Source organism: Entelurus aequoreus, linkage group LG11 (genome assembly GCF_033978785.1).
Source record: "Entelurus aequoreus isolate RoL-2023_Sb linkage group LG11, RoL_Eaeq_v1.1, whole genome shotgun sequence".
Taxonomy (NCBI): Eukaryota; Metazoa; Chordata; class Actinopteri; order Syngnathiformes; family Syngnathidae; genus Entelurus; species Entelurus aequoreus.
Window position 1 is genome coordinate 27,050,874 of NC_084741.1, and position 15,192 is coordinate 27,066,065.

Consider the following 15,192-nt stretch of genomic DNA (forward strand, 5'->3'; position numbering starts at 1 on the left):
AGATGATAGTGTATTTGTCCATTATCAAGGTGCATCAGCAGCAGGACAATGTATTTATGCCGAAGGCTGTATAATGACAATTTGCAAATGATTTGAAAACAAAAATGTCAGAATGTACATTTTATACCACAACATACTAGAGTGCTGTCCTACGAAAATAATGTATCTCCAAATGTTTATTTTTTTTAATCAAAATATTAGCCATTTATAACATTGTTTTATGGGAGGTTAAAAAAAGTTTTTTTTTAAATACATATATTGTTGAATATACTCTTTATGTACATGTATTCAACATACAAATTCAAAATGACTCACAAATAACATAGTACAGATGCTTTATTTTCAAAAGGTGAACATATATAATTTCTTGTAAGTCGTTTCCATTCTTATAACAAATCAAGTTCTATTTACCATTATTGAAAATGACCGCATGTTAGCATTCATAATCAAAAATCAAGTAGCAAACATTACAGTTTCACATTAAAAAGGTGCATGGACGTTATGTTTTGAATAAAGATGCAGAAAAGCAATTTAAAAACCAGCATGATTAAAACCTCAGAGCACAGTTATTAGTTTAAGACGGCAGCCTCACTTCAGTCCTTTATTTAGTTAAACATTTTATATTTGCCGCTTGCACTCTATTCATTCATTACATGCCATATTTGCTAATGATTTCCTTTGCAAGTTTGGTATAGGCTGCCATGGCGTCATCCTTAGACATGCCTGGAAAAGGAAGGACAGCTTCAAAACAACTGCAAACAAAAATTAGTACTTTTTGAACTTTTTACCTTTCTTGGAGTCCCAGGCGTCCCACTTGGCTTTCCCTTTCATGTCAAACAATCCTGGTCTATCTGTAAAATGCAAAGGTGCAGTGTTATTGTATGAAATCAGTCAAAATCAATAGTAATTGTGTTGTACCGGTGTTAACATCTCCTACGACCGCTTGCTTATACAGGCCGTAAAGGTCCAGCAACTCCTGGTCTGATGGTCGTGTTTTCAAGTTCTTGACATCCTCTGCTGCCTTCTCAAAGTCTGCCTGCAGGTTAGTGTTGGAAAGATGTCAATGAGTTAAAAAAACAAAAAACTTATGCACAAATAAAACGTTTGTTAAAACTAAACAGTGACTAATCCGTAAAAAAAATATAGGAGAAGTAATCTGAGCATTGAACTTTAACCTATTGGAACACCACGTGACGGGTAAACAATAGGGTTTTATGCAAGACTGATGCTTTTGTTCCTACTTCAATGATCTACTTCACAAAGGAACTAGGACACTGCAAGACTGATTAATACAGGCAACTACCAAATATCAAAAGAGTTGCTTTTCAAACCTTGCACCAAATTGTTCGAAAATATTAATTGTAGCATCAGTCAAATCCAGTCGGTGATTATGTTTTTTTGTTTCCCCTGCTTGGCATTCTTTTAATCTGAAGGAGAGTATACAGCATGTCAATCCAAGATGTGCTAGTGTGGGGCTATGTCGCATGATCACAGACGCTAATGGTCAAAATGACAGTAAAAGTTAAATACTGTAAATATATATTACCACAGAAGTCATTTTCGCTCGATGTATGTCCGACGTGATGATCCAAAAACCGATGTTAGGTCCGTGTCTGTCGCTGCGGCTCCACTTCCAAAGCAACGGTTCTCTGCTTGGCTCGCGAAAGGGGGCGGGACGAGGCAGCTCCGGGAAAGGCAATTGGATGGTTGACAGAAGCGCATGCGCACAGAGTTATATTGAACGGAGTTGTGGCGGAGGCAAAGTCCGCATTTACACGAGGGACATTAAACCGTCTCAAGTAAGCCACTTGTAAATATATTCTGTTACATTCTTTCTGTTATTAGAGGCAACGGCGCACACAATGACGTCATCTATAAGTGACACGCATCGAATGCCTTTTCCCCCAAATTCAAAGATAACTGTCACGCCAAATGTCTTCCCCTTACAAACCCCCCCAATTTTCCTCTTACGTCATTGACAGCGATCGATAGCACTTCGGCTTTGACTGCCCGTCGCTGGAAGGATACTTCGTCTTTGACAGCTGCTGGAATCTGAAGAAATCGATTTTTTTTTTTTTTTTTGTACAGGCGCGAAACAGGACAGTCGCGTGCCGGTTAAGGACCCCCGGCAACTTTGTGATTTTATTGGACGCAGCCCCGAAAGTAAATGGGGCGGGGGGGTTGTAGGGGAAATAAATTTGGTGTGAAATAACCCTATAACTTCTGTAAAATTATTGATTTTGATGAAAGAAAGAAAGTACAGCGAGCGTAATGTAGCTGAACCCATGAGCCCGCCTTCTGCCCGAATGCAGCTGGGGTAGGGTCCAGCACCCCCCGCGACTCCGAAAGGGACACGCGGTAGACAATTGATGGGTTTTCATTTTTAAGTGATATATTTAAGAGGTATTTTGTACATATGACATGCCAGAATTATATCAGCTTTTTGAAGAAGTTACATGGAATGTTTTTTTTTATTTCCTGCACGTATGATGTACAATGTCCTGGTGGCTTGCCATCCTCTCATTCGCACTCCTACCAGTTCCACAGTCACTTCCACCTTCCGGGAACAAGTTACATCCATATAATTATATAATCTTTTTCCCAAACATGTTTAGTAAAAGTACAAGCAAATGAAAACCCATCAATTGTCTACCGCGTGTCCCTTTCGGAGTCGCGGGGGGTGCTGGACCCTACCCCAGCTGCATTCGGGCAGAAGGCGGGCTCATGGGTTCAGCTACATTACGCTCGCTGTACTGGCCCTTTAAGTTGTCTGCTTGTTTTTTCTTTTAAATAAAGTTTTTTCAATTTAAACAAGATGGTGGCACCCGGTAGCTCGTTCATGTGTTTGGATGCATGGTAAAGATATTTTCACGTTGAGGAAATTCTAATAAAAATACACTCTTTTCTGCGGTAACGAACAGGTAAAGTCCTTTGAGTACTTTGTTGGAATTATTTTGTTGACGAATACAGTAGCGTAAGATATATGTATTTTATTGATCCGAGGGAAAACAATGTGTAATTCAATATAACTATGAAATTCATGATTACGTCAATTTTAAATGCATCTTGTAAAATTGCATTAATGGGCAAATTATACGGTTACTGGTACGTCTCATTTTGAAATTGCACGTCTTTTATTGTTTACTTTGTTGGTTTTTGCAATTCCAGTGAAGAAATGTCTACGCCAGGCAAGTCAGGCAGCAAAAAGGCCAAAATAAAAGCTATTCCACCCAAAACCTCCTTCTCCTGCCCTTTCACACAGCATTGGAGACCACTTCCTCAACAAGACACACATTTCATCCTGGCTACCTTAAAAGAAAAACTAACTTCAATGGGTTTAGAAAAGAAAGAGCCAAAAGTGTTTCGCCAATGGAAGAAAAAAAGCAGAGGTAAAACTCCCTCATCTAGGTCAGATCCTGTCCCAAAGGCGAGCCAAGACCTGGATAAGAAGGATTCTCCTAAGGGTGGCTGGACAGATGTAGTGGCGAGAAGACAACTAGCTGTGGGCATCAATGAGGTTACCAAAGCTCTGGAGAGGAACCAACTCAAACTGGTTTTAGTGTGCAAGTCTGTCAAGCCAAAGCACATGACTCATCACCTGATAGCGCTGAGCGCCACAAGAGAAATCCCTGCCTGCCAGGTGCCCCGGCTAAGCGAGAGTGTGGCACAACAGCTGGGCCTGAAGAGTGTCCTAGCATTGGGGTTCAGGAGTGAAGGTTTTACTGACACCGTGGAGGCCATCATACCCAAGGTTCCCTCAATCAATGTTGCCTGGCTACAAGGTGAGACTGCGAGTGTGGCATCACAACCGGAGAGAAGCAAGAGAGCGAGCCAGAAAAGAAAACTGGACCCTGAATGTGAAGAGTCTGCCTCATCCTTCACACTGCACCCACTTACAGTGAAAAGAATAGTTCCCAACCCTGCAAAAAAGAGAAAGCTGAAAGCAAAGCAAGGCAAATAAATTCCTATAAGTTTGTTTGTCGCCATTTTACCGTATGTGTCAGGGTAGAAGTCTTTTTCGTTAGCCCACACAAGTAAGGTGGAAAAATACTACTTTTGATACTTTAATCAAAAGCAGAACGTTGCTTGTGTGTTGTGTTTGTGTCAATAATACGGGAGAGCAGCAGGTGTGTTAGAAGGTGGAAAAATGCCAGCACTGTCAGGAGAGCAGCAGGTGTGTTGGAAGGTGGAACAATGCCAGCACTGTGTGAAAGGAGTATTTCTCCAAAAGGTTGAAGATTGCAGAGTCAACATTGTCCTCTCCATCCAGTTTTGGTGCCATTCATACTTAACAGTAACAGGAATAGAGACCGCACAAACATAGTATGGTGGAAAAATACATACGTATTTGGATTCTGCATTCAAAGGCAGAAAAATAGCAAGTTTCAATGCAGGGATCGTGAGCTACCACCAATGGGTCAAATACAATTTGCTTCAATTTTTATATTTATAACTGTTAAATTCAGAGGTTAAACAGATAATTTCCAATGTTATTTTTTCATTTGAAACCCCAACAAAGAAGTTAAGTTAAAGTTAAAGTACCAATGATTTGTGGTATGACTTTAAAGTATGAGTGGCAATGATGTATTTTGCGATTTTCAAGCAACACCAAAACTTTTCTGTGACGGGTAACATGTAAAAAAAAATGCTCCTTGATGATTTTGTAAAGTGAATTTATTCAAATGTCCATGCTGGTATAGGCGGTGTGTGCGTTGAAACAGATTATTTGCATGGGCTCATGTTGTGTAAATGATGCTGGTACAAGTCCTTCCATCTTTCTCACATCTTACAATGGATTTGAATAAAAATATTGGCCTTCAGTTTGATAAAGCTGTATGTGTGGTTTCTAAAGTACACCTTGCCCCCTTTAGTTTAGCAAGTCTGAAAAATCGAAAATATTCCAAGTAAGGCAGGTACTTGGGGGGGTTGAGTTGTCACTAGTAACATGATACTACAATCACAGCAGCAACATTCACACAGATGCAGGCAACACAATTGAGACTCTGCCAGCCAATCAATGTCAGTGTGGTAAAGTTCACCTGTCACTTAAAAAGAAACAAGTAGACTGCTTTTCATTTACACAGGGAGGAGCCCAGCATCAGTTGAAATGGTGCTGCATGAACACATCTTTAGCATTAAACATCTCAAATAGGAGAGTGGAACTTTTCCAATGAATTGTCACAATTTTCTGGTTGTCTGGATTGTTAAAAGGTGAATTTGGTATATTTTAACTGCTATGCATTTAGAGTTGCATGACAGAAAAAATACTTCAGTATTAAAGAAAGAAACTGGAATCAATCAAATAGCATAATTCCCCAGACACGCATAACCCTCTTGGTAAGGAATCTTTGAAGAGGGAATGAGAACAGTGATAGGAAAAACGACAAAAATAAATGCTCCACATTTGCAGCCATGGGCAGCTTCTCGGAATAAAGGAGTAAATGCTCTTTTCTCTGAAAGTCACTGACTAAATACTGTCTCAAAGCACAACAGGAAGACAGAATTTGCTCATTTGTTGGTGATAACGTTTGTTAGCTATTTGTTTTACAAACAGGATGCTGGAGGTGCTTCTGGTTGTGAATGGAAACGTACACTTTGAAGGCGAGCTCAATGCAGTGTAACACGATTGGCAGCGCACTTTTACTCTTTACAAGTACCGTTTAGTAGTACGTTTTCAAATACGTTTCCGCCTCGAAAACTTTCATTAACTCAAAAAATTGTGCTTCATAAATGGAATACATTCTTCATTCAAACAAACAAAAATGTTAAGTGTTGAATGGCATGCGATTTTTTTGTTTTTTGTTAAAATATCAATGCCAATGCAGCAATCGGTTTCATGAATGTCTAATTGTACCCAGAACATAATCAAATCCAAAGTAACCAACAAAAAAAATATATACACTGCAGCAGCAGCAGCAGCCATTGAAATAAGAACCTTTCCACTGCTCAGAAGCAGAAGTATTTGGGGACAACATAACTTCTTTCGAAGAAGAAAATAGAAAAGCAGCTAATTACATACCGCATCTTTACTTCCTGGTTTTGATTGACATGTCAAAAGGCATCCTCTGTGCATGCCACACGGGTTCCTTTCAAAAGGAGAGCTGTTTTGGAGCATCTCAGGCATACCATGATGTTCACATTCAGAATGATGATGCAACAGTCATCCTCCTTCACCTGAAAAATGTGCCAGATGCTTCAAGAGCTCCCCAGTAGCAGGGCAGGTTGTCATGTTCAAATTCTGGCTCAAAGATGGTCTGTGTGTGTGTGTATGCAAGTTCGCCACTGCCAGAGGTTGTGTCTACATCCTTGTGTGTGTGCGTGTGTATGTGTGTGTGTGTGTGTGTGTGTGTAGCAGGCCCACAGACACGGGCTATTGAAGGACGAGGCCAACCTGCAACACAGGTGTACATTTTTGTTGTGTACAGTTTCACTTTTTAAAAAAAGACAGAAAAAGCTTGAACTAACTGACCTTATCAGGTTCCATTGGGGGACACTTCCAGTTGTATAGATAATACTGCAGATTTCCATCACCAATACCAAACTTGAGCTTATCCAGAAATACTTTATTCTCCATTAAATCCAAAGCATTGAACACATCAAATCCTTTCTGTTAAAACAGCAGCACAATGACATGAGGAAAATACTTTAAAAACAACAGCATGCCTCTTCATGGAAGTCCCAAACAGTCGACAAGGCGGAAATCAATCAAGCGCATCCCTCAAAAATTGTGCAAAAACTCAATCATTTTACGTGATGTTGACACAACAGACTTTTGTGTATTCTTAACACATTAGTGGTTAACTTGTTCCACTTGTTAAAAATTTTTGTATTTTATGAGCTGCATAAGCAACACAACTTATTACATCCTTTTTATCTGTCCCTAAATAGTATTTATAAGTATATGTTTAAATGTACAGTATTATACTTGTTAAACTTAATTTTACAAATAATAATGTGAATATGTTACTTTATTTAATTCCGGGGGGTTCCACAATGCAGCATCGCAGACATTTTTGGTTTAATGCACCCTTGGCACTTGTTAAAATTAAAATAAATTAATTATTATTATAATACATGATTACATATTACACTAAGTTGCTTTTCCATCCATAACACAAAGGTTAAATGAGGATTATGGGTTTTCCCTTTTTCACTACCGATATGATACCGATATCAGCATGAATTATACATACTTTTATTGTTTAGTAGTTTGGAATGTTAGACATTTTTGATCAATTGAAATGAGTCAAACAGAGAATAATGGTAGGTATGTCAAAACACTGACCGATTTATTATTAACCGTCTGTAATGGTCTTATGCTGTCTTTAATTAAATTGACGTGGAGTGGTACCGGTAATTGTTTTTTTGATGACACCAAGTGGTCACAATGATGCAGTAAGTTGAATGTTGCGGACGCGTTTGATACTGGATACTTCCTATTAATACGCTTCTGCTTTGGAGAATTTGTATCTGTAAGTAAAATTCTACTATAAATATTTGATACTTGTTTATATGTGATACTGTATGTGCTGTTTTAGACTGCAATACGGTTTAATTAGGTCTAGCTTGTGTGCTATTGTTTGTTTAGCTGTTGTGCAGCTGCTATCTCTTCCTAGCATGTTTACCTTTTGTAAAGGACTTGACTAAAATAGAAAAAAATACCAGCCTTGTGTGCTTCGTGTAGGACAATTGGACGTTAACTGGCTGTCCAGCATTGCACAAGTCAACACACTGCAGGGCTGCTTATATCGGAGCGCTTACATTGGAGATTTGAGATTTTTATTGCTGTTATCAGTCTAATATAGGTTTCATGATGGCAACAGCTTGACACTAGAATGGATTGATTCACTTTACATTATTTTTTGTTCAGTAAAATTAAGAAATTGAGTTTGACTTTAAAGTTCCACTGTATTGTTTTTTTAATCGTTTGAACCTCCATCAGCAAATTGAAATATTTTTTACCGGCACACACGTGTGACATTCTTAAATTACCATGTAGCCACCGCTACATAACAGAGTGGTAAGGGTGAAAAATATGGGACACCTACTTACCAGTTTGGCGAGGATGAGGGCATCATTCATTAGGTCCAGCAGCGGCGTTTGTGTGTGAACGTTGTAAAAGGAGTATGCGGCTTTCAAGCTCCTATGGAGGGGGTGATGCATCACAGTAGAGGGCAATGTGTAGAAACTAGCAAAGTCTGTCAGGATGCCACTAGAACCCTGCGAAGTACAACAGCCACTTCAAAGCAAAAATCAGACAAATAACAACACCCTGTATATTGAAACCATTTCTTTGCTAAATAATAAACATTACCGTATTTTTCGGACTATAAGGAGCACCTAAAAACCTTTCATTTTCTCAAAAATCGACGATGCGCCTTGTGTATTAATTATCTCTGGTTGTGCTGACCTCGAAACAATTTTATATGGTAGATGGTAAAATGATAACTGTGACTTGTCACACAAGCGATATGTGTGAACTGCAGGTTGAATGAAGCATGTTAAATAAATGACTCTAGCACAGGGGTCGGCAACCCGCGGCTCCGGAGCCGCATGCGGCTCCTTGACCACTCTGATGCGGCTCAGCTACACACATGCCGACCCCCCCGATTTTCCCAGGAGACTTATGGATCTCAGTGTCTCTCATAGATTACTCCCAGGGAAAAAATAATCCTATTTACACTCTAATTACTAAATAAAGGGCGTGCCCTAATTGCACTGCAGTAATTGTCCTCTATAGCATTTACATACAGCATGCCAGTCCAGCCACATGTTGCATGTTGTTATTACTTGCACACACAGGAGACAGCAAAGCATACTTACTCATCAGCCACACAGCTTACACTGACGGTAGCCGTATCAAACAACTTTAACATTGTTACGTTACAAATATGCGCCACACTGTGAACCCACACCAAAAAAGAATGAAAAACACATTTCTGGAGAACATCCCACCGTAACACAACATAAACACAACACAACCATTACCCAGAATCCCATGCAGCCCTAACTCTTCCGGTCTACATTATACACCCCTGCTACCACCAAATCCCCCCACACATCAACCCCCCCCCCCCCCTCTCCGTGCGTTGGTTGAGCGGAAGAGTTAGGGCTGCATGGGATTCTGGGTATTGGTACCGTCAGTGTAAGATGTGTGGCTGCTGAGGTAGTACGCCTTGCTGTCACTTACGTGAGCAAGCTGAAATTGCATTCTACGTGTGGTCGAGCAGGTACACTGTTAGGGCAGACTGTAGAGAGCGCCAAATGCAGTGTCATCACGCTCTGATATTCGGGAGTCTCCCGGGAAAAATGAGAGGGTTGGCAAGTGTGACGCTATCAAGCGCCATTCATTCAAAACTCGCGGGCTGCACTAACATCAAATTTCCACATTAAAGTGCGTGCTGGTGCGTGTGTCGGAGACCCCTGGTTAACATAGCACAAAGCATTTAAGCTTTGTATGCGGTGTTTTTCATTTAAAATTTAAAACATTTTTTTGTGGCTCCCATTACTTTCTTTAATTTGTGAAACTTGCCAAAATGGCTCTTTGAGTGTTAAAGGTTGCCGATCCTTGCTCTAGCAAGAACCAGTCAGACAAAAACTTTAATGCTTCATTGACATTACACAAGGCACTCAAAAATCTGTCAAAATGTTTTAGTACGACTTTGGTAAGCTACAAAGTCGCACCGCTTGATGGCTCATTGGCGCATTATGGCTACTGTAGTCAGACGTGCTACGCTTCAACATACGGGCTATCTGGCGTTTTCTTTCGACCCCTTATGCAAAACTAACTTTTCTTACCTAACGGTACCTGCTGACGTGTATTTGGGATTTGCATAAGTCCCGACACCGTAGTCAATAAGCTCCTTCTTTTTCTCCATTCTCTTGTTGTGGGGCATTAAGCCTCCGCTGCTGCCATTTCTAATATAGAGTAGCGTATAGCTGTAACTTAATCTATCAGTAGACTCGCTATGGAGCGCTAACAACTACAAACGTGGCTGTCGGGGAGAAAACGCTTCTGAAGTGGAGCCACATAAATAAGACTACCCATAAAACGGCGCCTACAAAAGAGATGGTCTGAAAACAGCTTGACATCACATCATGGTCTGTAAAACATAATCGATGCAAAATTTTAGTACCACCATTACATGTTATGTAGACCAAAAAGAAGTGCTTTAAATGTAGAAAAAAAATCAAACAACTTGAGCCCTTTAATGTGCTTTGTGTATGAAAATAGACTTGAATAGTCCCGTTCATCGTCAATACCCCTTATAATCCAGTGTGCTTTTTAGTACGAAAAATACGGTAATCATTTTCTTTGCTTTTGATATCTTAATAGACAGCAACGCACAACTGCACTGTATCCAACATTTGGGACAAAACTTAATGTGACAGCCTAAAAAAATCATTAGATCTTTGAATTCTGGGTCCTTAATTGACTTTTTAAAAAATTACTCATGGCGCTCATGCAAGGCAATGCGATATGTACGGGTGAGTGATGCACGTGTTCTTGCTACCTCTACAACATATGTGTCAATTATGTTTTCCTGTGGTAGGAACCAGTGGGCCACTTCTACTTCGCTCATGGAAGGCGCCAGCTGAAAACGTCTCAGGAACTTCTGCAGCAGCTCGGTCACCTGCCGGATGTCACGCCTCTCCATCGGCCGCAACCCCCCAGTCTTGATGCTCTGCAGTAGAGGAAAAAGTGGAATTCCATCAAGTTATTGTAACAAAGAGGCTTTGTAATATGAGACGCAGGAAGCGTGTTTACATCTGGTAGTCTGTAGAGTTTCATCGTTCTTTGCAAGGTCATGTTTCTGCTCAGATGGGAGAATTTGACCTCCACAAGCTTTCTTGGGTTCAAAGAGCGATGCCAGTATCTGAATAATGACACAACAAGAGAAAAGTAGAGAATAATTGCTGTGTCATGCTTTGTAGGGTCGGCAGCACTCATGCAGCACCAGAAGATGACGCTCCCTCCATCATGTGGTGGTCAGTTGGGGAGGTTGATGGTGTCATTGTCTAATTTGCATTACTGACCATAATTTATTTACAGCAGGGGTCTTCAATGTTTTCTAGGGCAAGGACCCCCAATCTGATGGAGCGGAGACCCCCTACTTGCATATCCTGTAGAAAATGGTGTTTTAAATTAAACTGGTCCTAAAGCTACCTTGCAATTGTGCAATACTAAGATATACAAATTATACAGCATAGCCCCATTATTCACTAGCTGTCAACTAGCACGCTAATCGCTAGCCATTAGCCAGCGCCACTAATTGCTAGCTGGTAACTATCTCGCTAATCACTGGCAAGTAGAGCGCCAATCTAAAATTAAAAATTTCAAAAGTCTAGATTTATGACTAAATCCTCTTATTATCCAGATGATGTATAAACGAGAAAGACTTTGACGAGCAGAAACGCGATCATGCGGGAGCTGCAAGATGACGCAGCCAGCTCACAGTAAAGCAGCAGAGAGCTTAGCTGTGTGTTTTCAATCTGCTGCTGAAAAATAGTTTTTCTGCGTTAGCGTTTTTAATAACAACATCGCTAATATTTGGTTAATAATCAGGTCACTATATGTATATAGAGTATTGTTGGCGGGTTTTGGATGGATTTTTTAGAGGGTTTTGTGGGCGGAATTGAGAGCTCCCATTGACTCCATTGTTAGCTGACTTTTTATGTATTTATTTATTAACGGCTTACAATGCATAAAAATGTCTTATATCGGGATTGTGAATGATGAGACAGCCCTGTCTCTAATTTTTGCATATTTCCGATATGACTGATCTGATACTATGGTCAGAGTGCAAAAGTGTTTCTCCAGTGACATCAATCTAGGGAAATTACCGTAGACGTTCAGAGCGGAATATTCAAAATGGTTGACTGAATTTGTGACATTTTGTGATGTTTATTTTCACATACTTTGCAAATTGTAAATACAATTGGATATGCTTTAACGGATACAATGAATCACAATTAAGCGTACAAAGTCAACTTGCTTTTCCACTCTACTGGTACTTTAAACTTGCAAGGTATGGTGAGTAGGGTGGTCATGTCACTGGCATTTCTAAACTACACTACAGTGTGGTGTGTTGGATCAATGTGAATGTGACATTAAAATTTGTAGTAAGTTTGGGGGCAGAACAAACTAAAATGTAATAAAAAAGTTGAATCAACCAAAAATTCCACGACCCTACTCAATACCTTTGTTGACCTCTGTTTTACAGAATCTCTAGTGATGAGTGCATGATTTAATACCTGCACGTTGACACTGGTTTAGGCAGTACGACTCCTGCCGTGTACACCGCCTGAAAAATTCCTTCCAGGTTCACCCGTCGTGTGATCTCTCTGATAAGCACCGGCGCTACTCGCTTTGAACGCAGCTTCTTGTGGACACACAGGAAGTTGATTTCGACCATCCTCTTCAACCTTAAGACGGGGATCGAGTGTGTAGTACAGACCACAACATTAGGTGCAATCAAAAACTACTGTATATGTGCAAAAATGTTGTCAGAGACGTTTTATTGGAACAGAATTATCATTGTTGGGATTGCAATCTCTATGTAACATATTGCCCCCCTTGTGAAACTAAATAGGCAACCAAACTATTAGAAACACCTATAAACTGCACTTCTACAACTGCAACAGAAAAGTATGAAAAACAAAAATAAAAAAACGGAGCAATATGTAAACTTTTGTAGTGGATTTAATTAATATTGCACAAGTATACTTAATACATTATCTGATGGTTGCATGTACTGCAATTAATAACTCACATGTCATAAATGCGTATTTCAGCAGGAATTGCACTGATGAAGCCGACTAGCTTCTTATTTGAGGTAACTCGCACGCCACAGTGCCACTGAGGTAACCAACCAGGTGGACGTAAAGCCCTGAAGGGGGAGAACACTGATTTAGAGACATGTTTTTAGCTTCCTCAATGTGTCACATCACAGCACTTTATGGAAGCAATATAATTGGTGCATTTTTAGTAAACAATGTTATCAAAATGGAAAATAATGATTTCAAAATTGCACGTGAATGGGTATGCATGTCAAATTTTGAGTTTATTTCCAACATTACACTGGGTCACATCTCATGCTCACAGTTACACACCTTAACATGTCCGAAAAGGAGTAGGAAAAAGCAGTTATTGTCTAATTATACCCCTTCTAGCACAGCAAACACAATTAATGTGTTCACTCCCTGTGTTATTAGTTTTTATTTGAAGAGACAATACACAGAGACATTAAGCTCAAAGACAGATATGTTCTGCAGTAGATTATAGCTAAATATCTAATTTCCATCTGCAGTCCCTGGTTACCTAAATTAAAAATATACAAAAACATGCAATAAAATTATACCAATAAAATTATACTATAGCATGCAATCAAATTAAGAAAAGTCATAAAATGTCCTTTCATTGACACATACTTATACATTACAACCATAACAGCTGTATGTTTTTTGGCAACCGTTTCAGCGTTTTTTCCCCAGGTATAAATAACCGTGTCATCTGCATACATCTGGATATTAAGTTAACATCCTCACATACAGATGGCAGATCGTTTATATACATGGCGAAAAGAAGAGGGCCGATGTTAGAGCCTTGTGACACTGGATGTTGTGTTATCAATACGGACACATTGGGTCCGACCAGATAGGTATGACATAATCCAGGCCAGAGTATCTGTTGACAGTTTAAAAGTTGTTAATTTTGTAAGTTATGCGGGGTGACTGACAGTATCGAATGCCTTGTGGAGGTCTAAGAATATTGCTCCAACTACACCTCCAATGTCAAGGTTTTGTTTCATTGTCTCAAGTAGAAGGCAACATGCAGTTTCGGTCGAGTGATTTGCCCGAAAACCAAACTGCATGGGATGTAGAAGGTCTTCATCGTCCAGATGTTCTGTGAGTTGTTCAACGACCACTTTTTCCAATACTTTGGGGTAACGGGGAGAAGGCTAATTGGTCTGTGGTTGTTGATATCTTGTTTATTTCCTGCTTTATGGATTGGGATGATATTGGCAGTTTTCAACGTGGTAGGGAAGGTGTTTTCTGTTATTGATTGATTTCTAAATGTTTTTATTGGAGCAGTAAGACTATCTTTATAAGTTATTAAGAAGAACATGTCCAAACCGTATATATCTCTAGACCGTGAGCGTGATAATGTGGAGGATTTTGTTTACTTTTGCTTAATTTATTAATTCTAAACTTGGTCCATCCTGAGTAAATGGCAATTATTTGCACTGATTTTGAGGGAAGTTTTTATTCAGGGTTTGTATAGACTGGATGAAATGTTCATTAAAATGATTACTGATGTCCAGACCGTCTGTGACAGTAATGCCATCAATATTTAATGTTTAATGTTGTTTCTTGTTTGCTCTCTTCCAGTGAGTTTGTCAATGCTTTTCCATAACTGTATAATTTTCCCGTTTGAAGCTTTGATTAATTCTAAGTGAAAGTCAGCCCTGGCCTTCCGGAGCAGCATTGTAACTTTGTTCCTCTAACTTTTAAAAATCATACGATCCGTATTTAGACCCGTTTTAATAGCTCTTTTGAGAGCTGAGTCCCGATTTTTCATTAGAGTCCAAATTGTTTAATTAATCCAAGGTATTTTTATTTTAGCACTTTTCCTTCTGGGTTTTGTTTTAGTGTATTTATAGATCATCTCTAAGATTTTTGTCATTAGGTCATCACAGGCATGTTCGGTGCTTATCCGATTTATGTCACTCCATGGGACAGTTTTAAGTTTGTTCTCTAGTAAGTGTTTGTCTTTTTTAGTGATATAGGGCAAGATCTTTTGTGTACCTTTTTGGCCATGATGCCTAAATCTTGACAACTTCCATGTTATCAGTGTGAGGTTATTGTCTGATAAGCCTGTTAGTAAATTGCAAGTTTTTTCTATGCAATCAGGTTTATTAGTAAATACAAAATCCAGCAAGGTTCAGGAGGAATGTGTAATTCTAGTAGGGCTGCTTATCATTTATGTCATGTAGAGGCCGTTTATAATATCCTCAAGTTTCTTTTTACGTGAGATACAGAGATTAAAGTCCCCCATAACGATAAATTATTTCATACTGTGCTGTTTGAGGATGTCTGAAAATTAACTGAGAAAAATGTCTTTAGCTGTGGGCTGTCAGTATGCTACATTTCTGAGGACAATGTGATTTTAATTCCAACACACTCAAGATT

At 39.4% G+C, this 15,192-nt stretch overlaps 3 protein-coding genes across 5 annotated transcripts in view; 1 reads left to right on the forward strand and 2 right to left on the reverse strand.

Annotated features, from left to right (window-relative positions):
* Positions 1–318: 318 nt before the first annotated feature.
* Positions 319–1,967, reverse strand: acbd7 (acyl-CoA binding domain containing 7). The gene is made up of 4 exons (XM_062062825.1): positions 1,547–1,967; positions 919–1,036; positions 789–851; positions 319–723 (listed from the first exon to the last, which is right to left on the reverse strand). Exons 1-4 carry the CDS (start codon positions 1,556–1,558, stop codon positions 650–652), a joined length of 267 nt encoding a protein of 88 aa, XP_061918809.1. The 5' UTR covers positions 1,559–1,967; the 3' UTR covers positions 319–649.
* rpp38 (ribonuclease P/MRP 38 subunit) lies at positions 1,718–4,836 on the forward strand. 3 transcript variants are annotated; one of them, XM_062062824.1, is made up of 2 exons: positions 1,718–1,799; positions 3,169–4,836. In XM_062062824.1, exon 2 carries the CDS (start codon positions 3,176–3,178, stop codon positions 3,959–3,961), a length of 786 nt encoding a protein of 261 aa, XP_061918808.1. In that variant the 5' UTR covers positions 1,718–1,799; positions 3,169–3,175; the 3' UTR covers positions 3,962–4,836. The 3 variants fall into 3 exon arrangements, with proteins under 3 accessions (XP_061918808.1, XP_061918805.1, XP_061918807.1); XM_062062821.1 differs by lacking the exon at positions 1,718–1,799 and adding an exon at positions 2,746–2,856; XM_062062823.1 differs by lacking the exon at positions 1,718–1,799 and adding an exon at positions 2,766–2,921 and having other exon boundaries at positions 3,169–4,835.
* Positions 4,657–15,192, reverse strand: part of nmt2 (N-myristoyltransferase 2) — a 51,712-nt gene continuing 41,176 nt past the window's right edge. The window contains exons 6-12 of the mRNA XM_062062820.1: positions 12,774–12,890; positions 12,256–12,426; positions 10,769–10,877; positions 10,515–10,685; positions 8,053–8,220; positions 6,470–6,607; positions 4,657–6,391 (exon numbers count right to left, since the gene is read on the reverse strand). Of these exons, the coding sequence (XP_061918804.1) occupies positions 6,371–6,391; positions 6,470–6,607; positions 8,053–8,220; positions 10,515–10,685; positions 10,769–10,877; positions 12,256–12,426; positions 12,774–12,890 (895 nt within the window). The 3' untranslated portion in view covers positions 4,657–6,370. The remainder of the gene's footprint in view (positions 6,392–6,469; positions 6,608–8,052; positions 8,221–10,514; positions 10,686–10,768; positions 10,878–12,255; positions 12,427–12,773; positions 12,891–15,192) is intronic.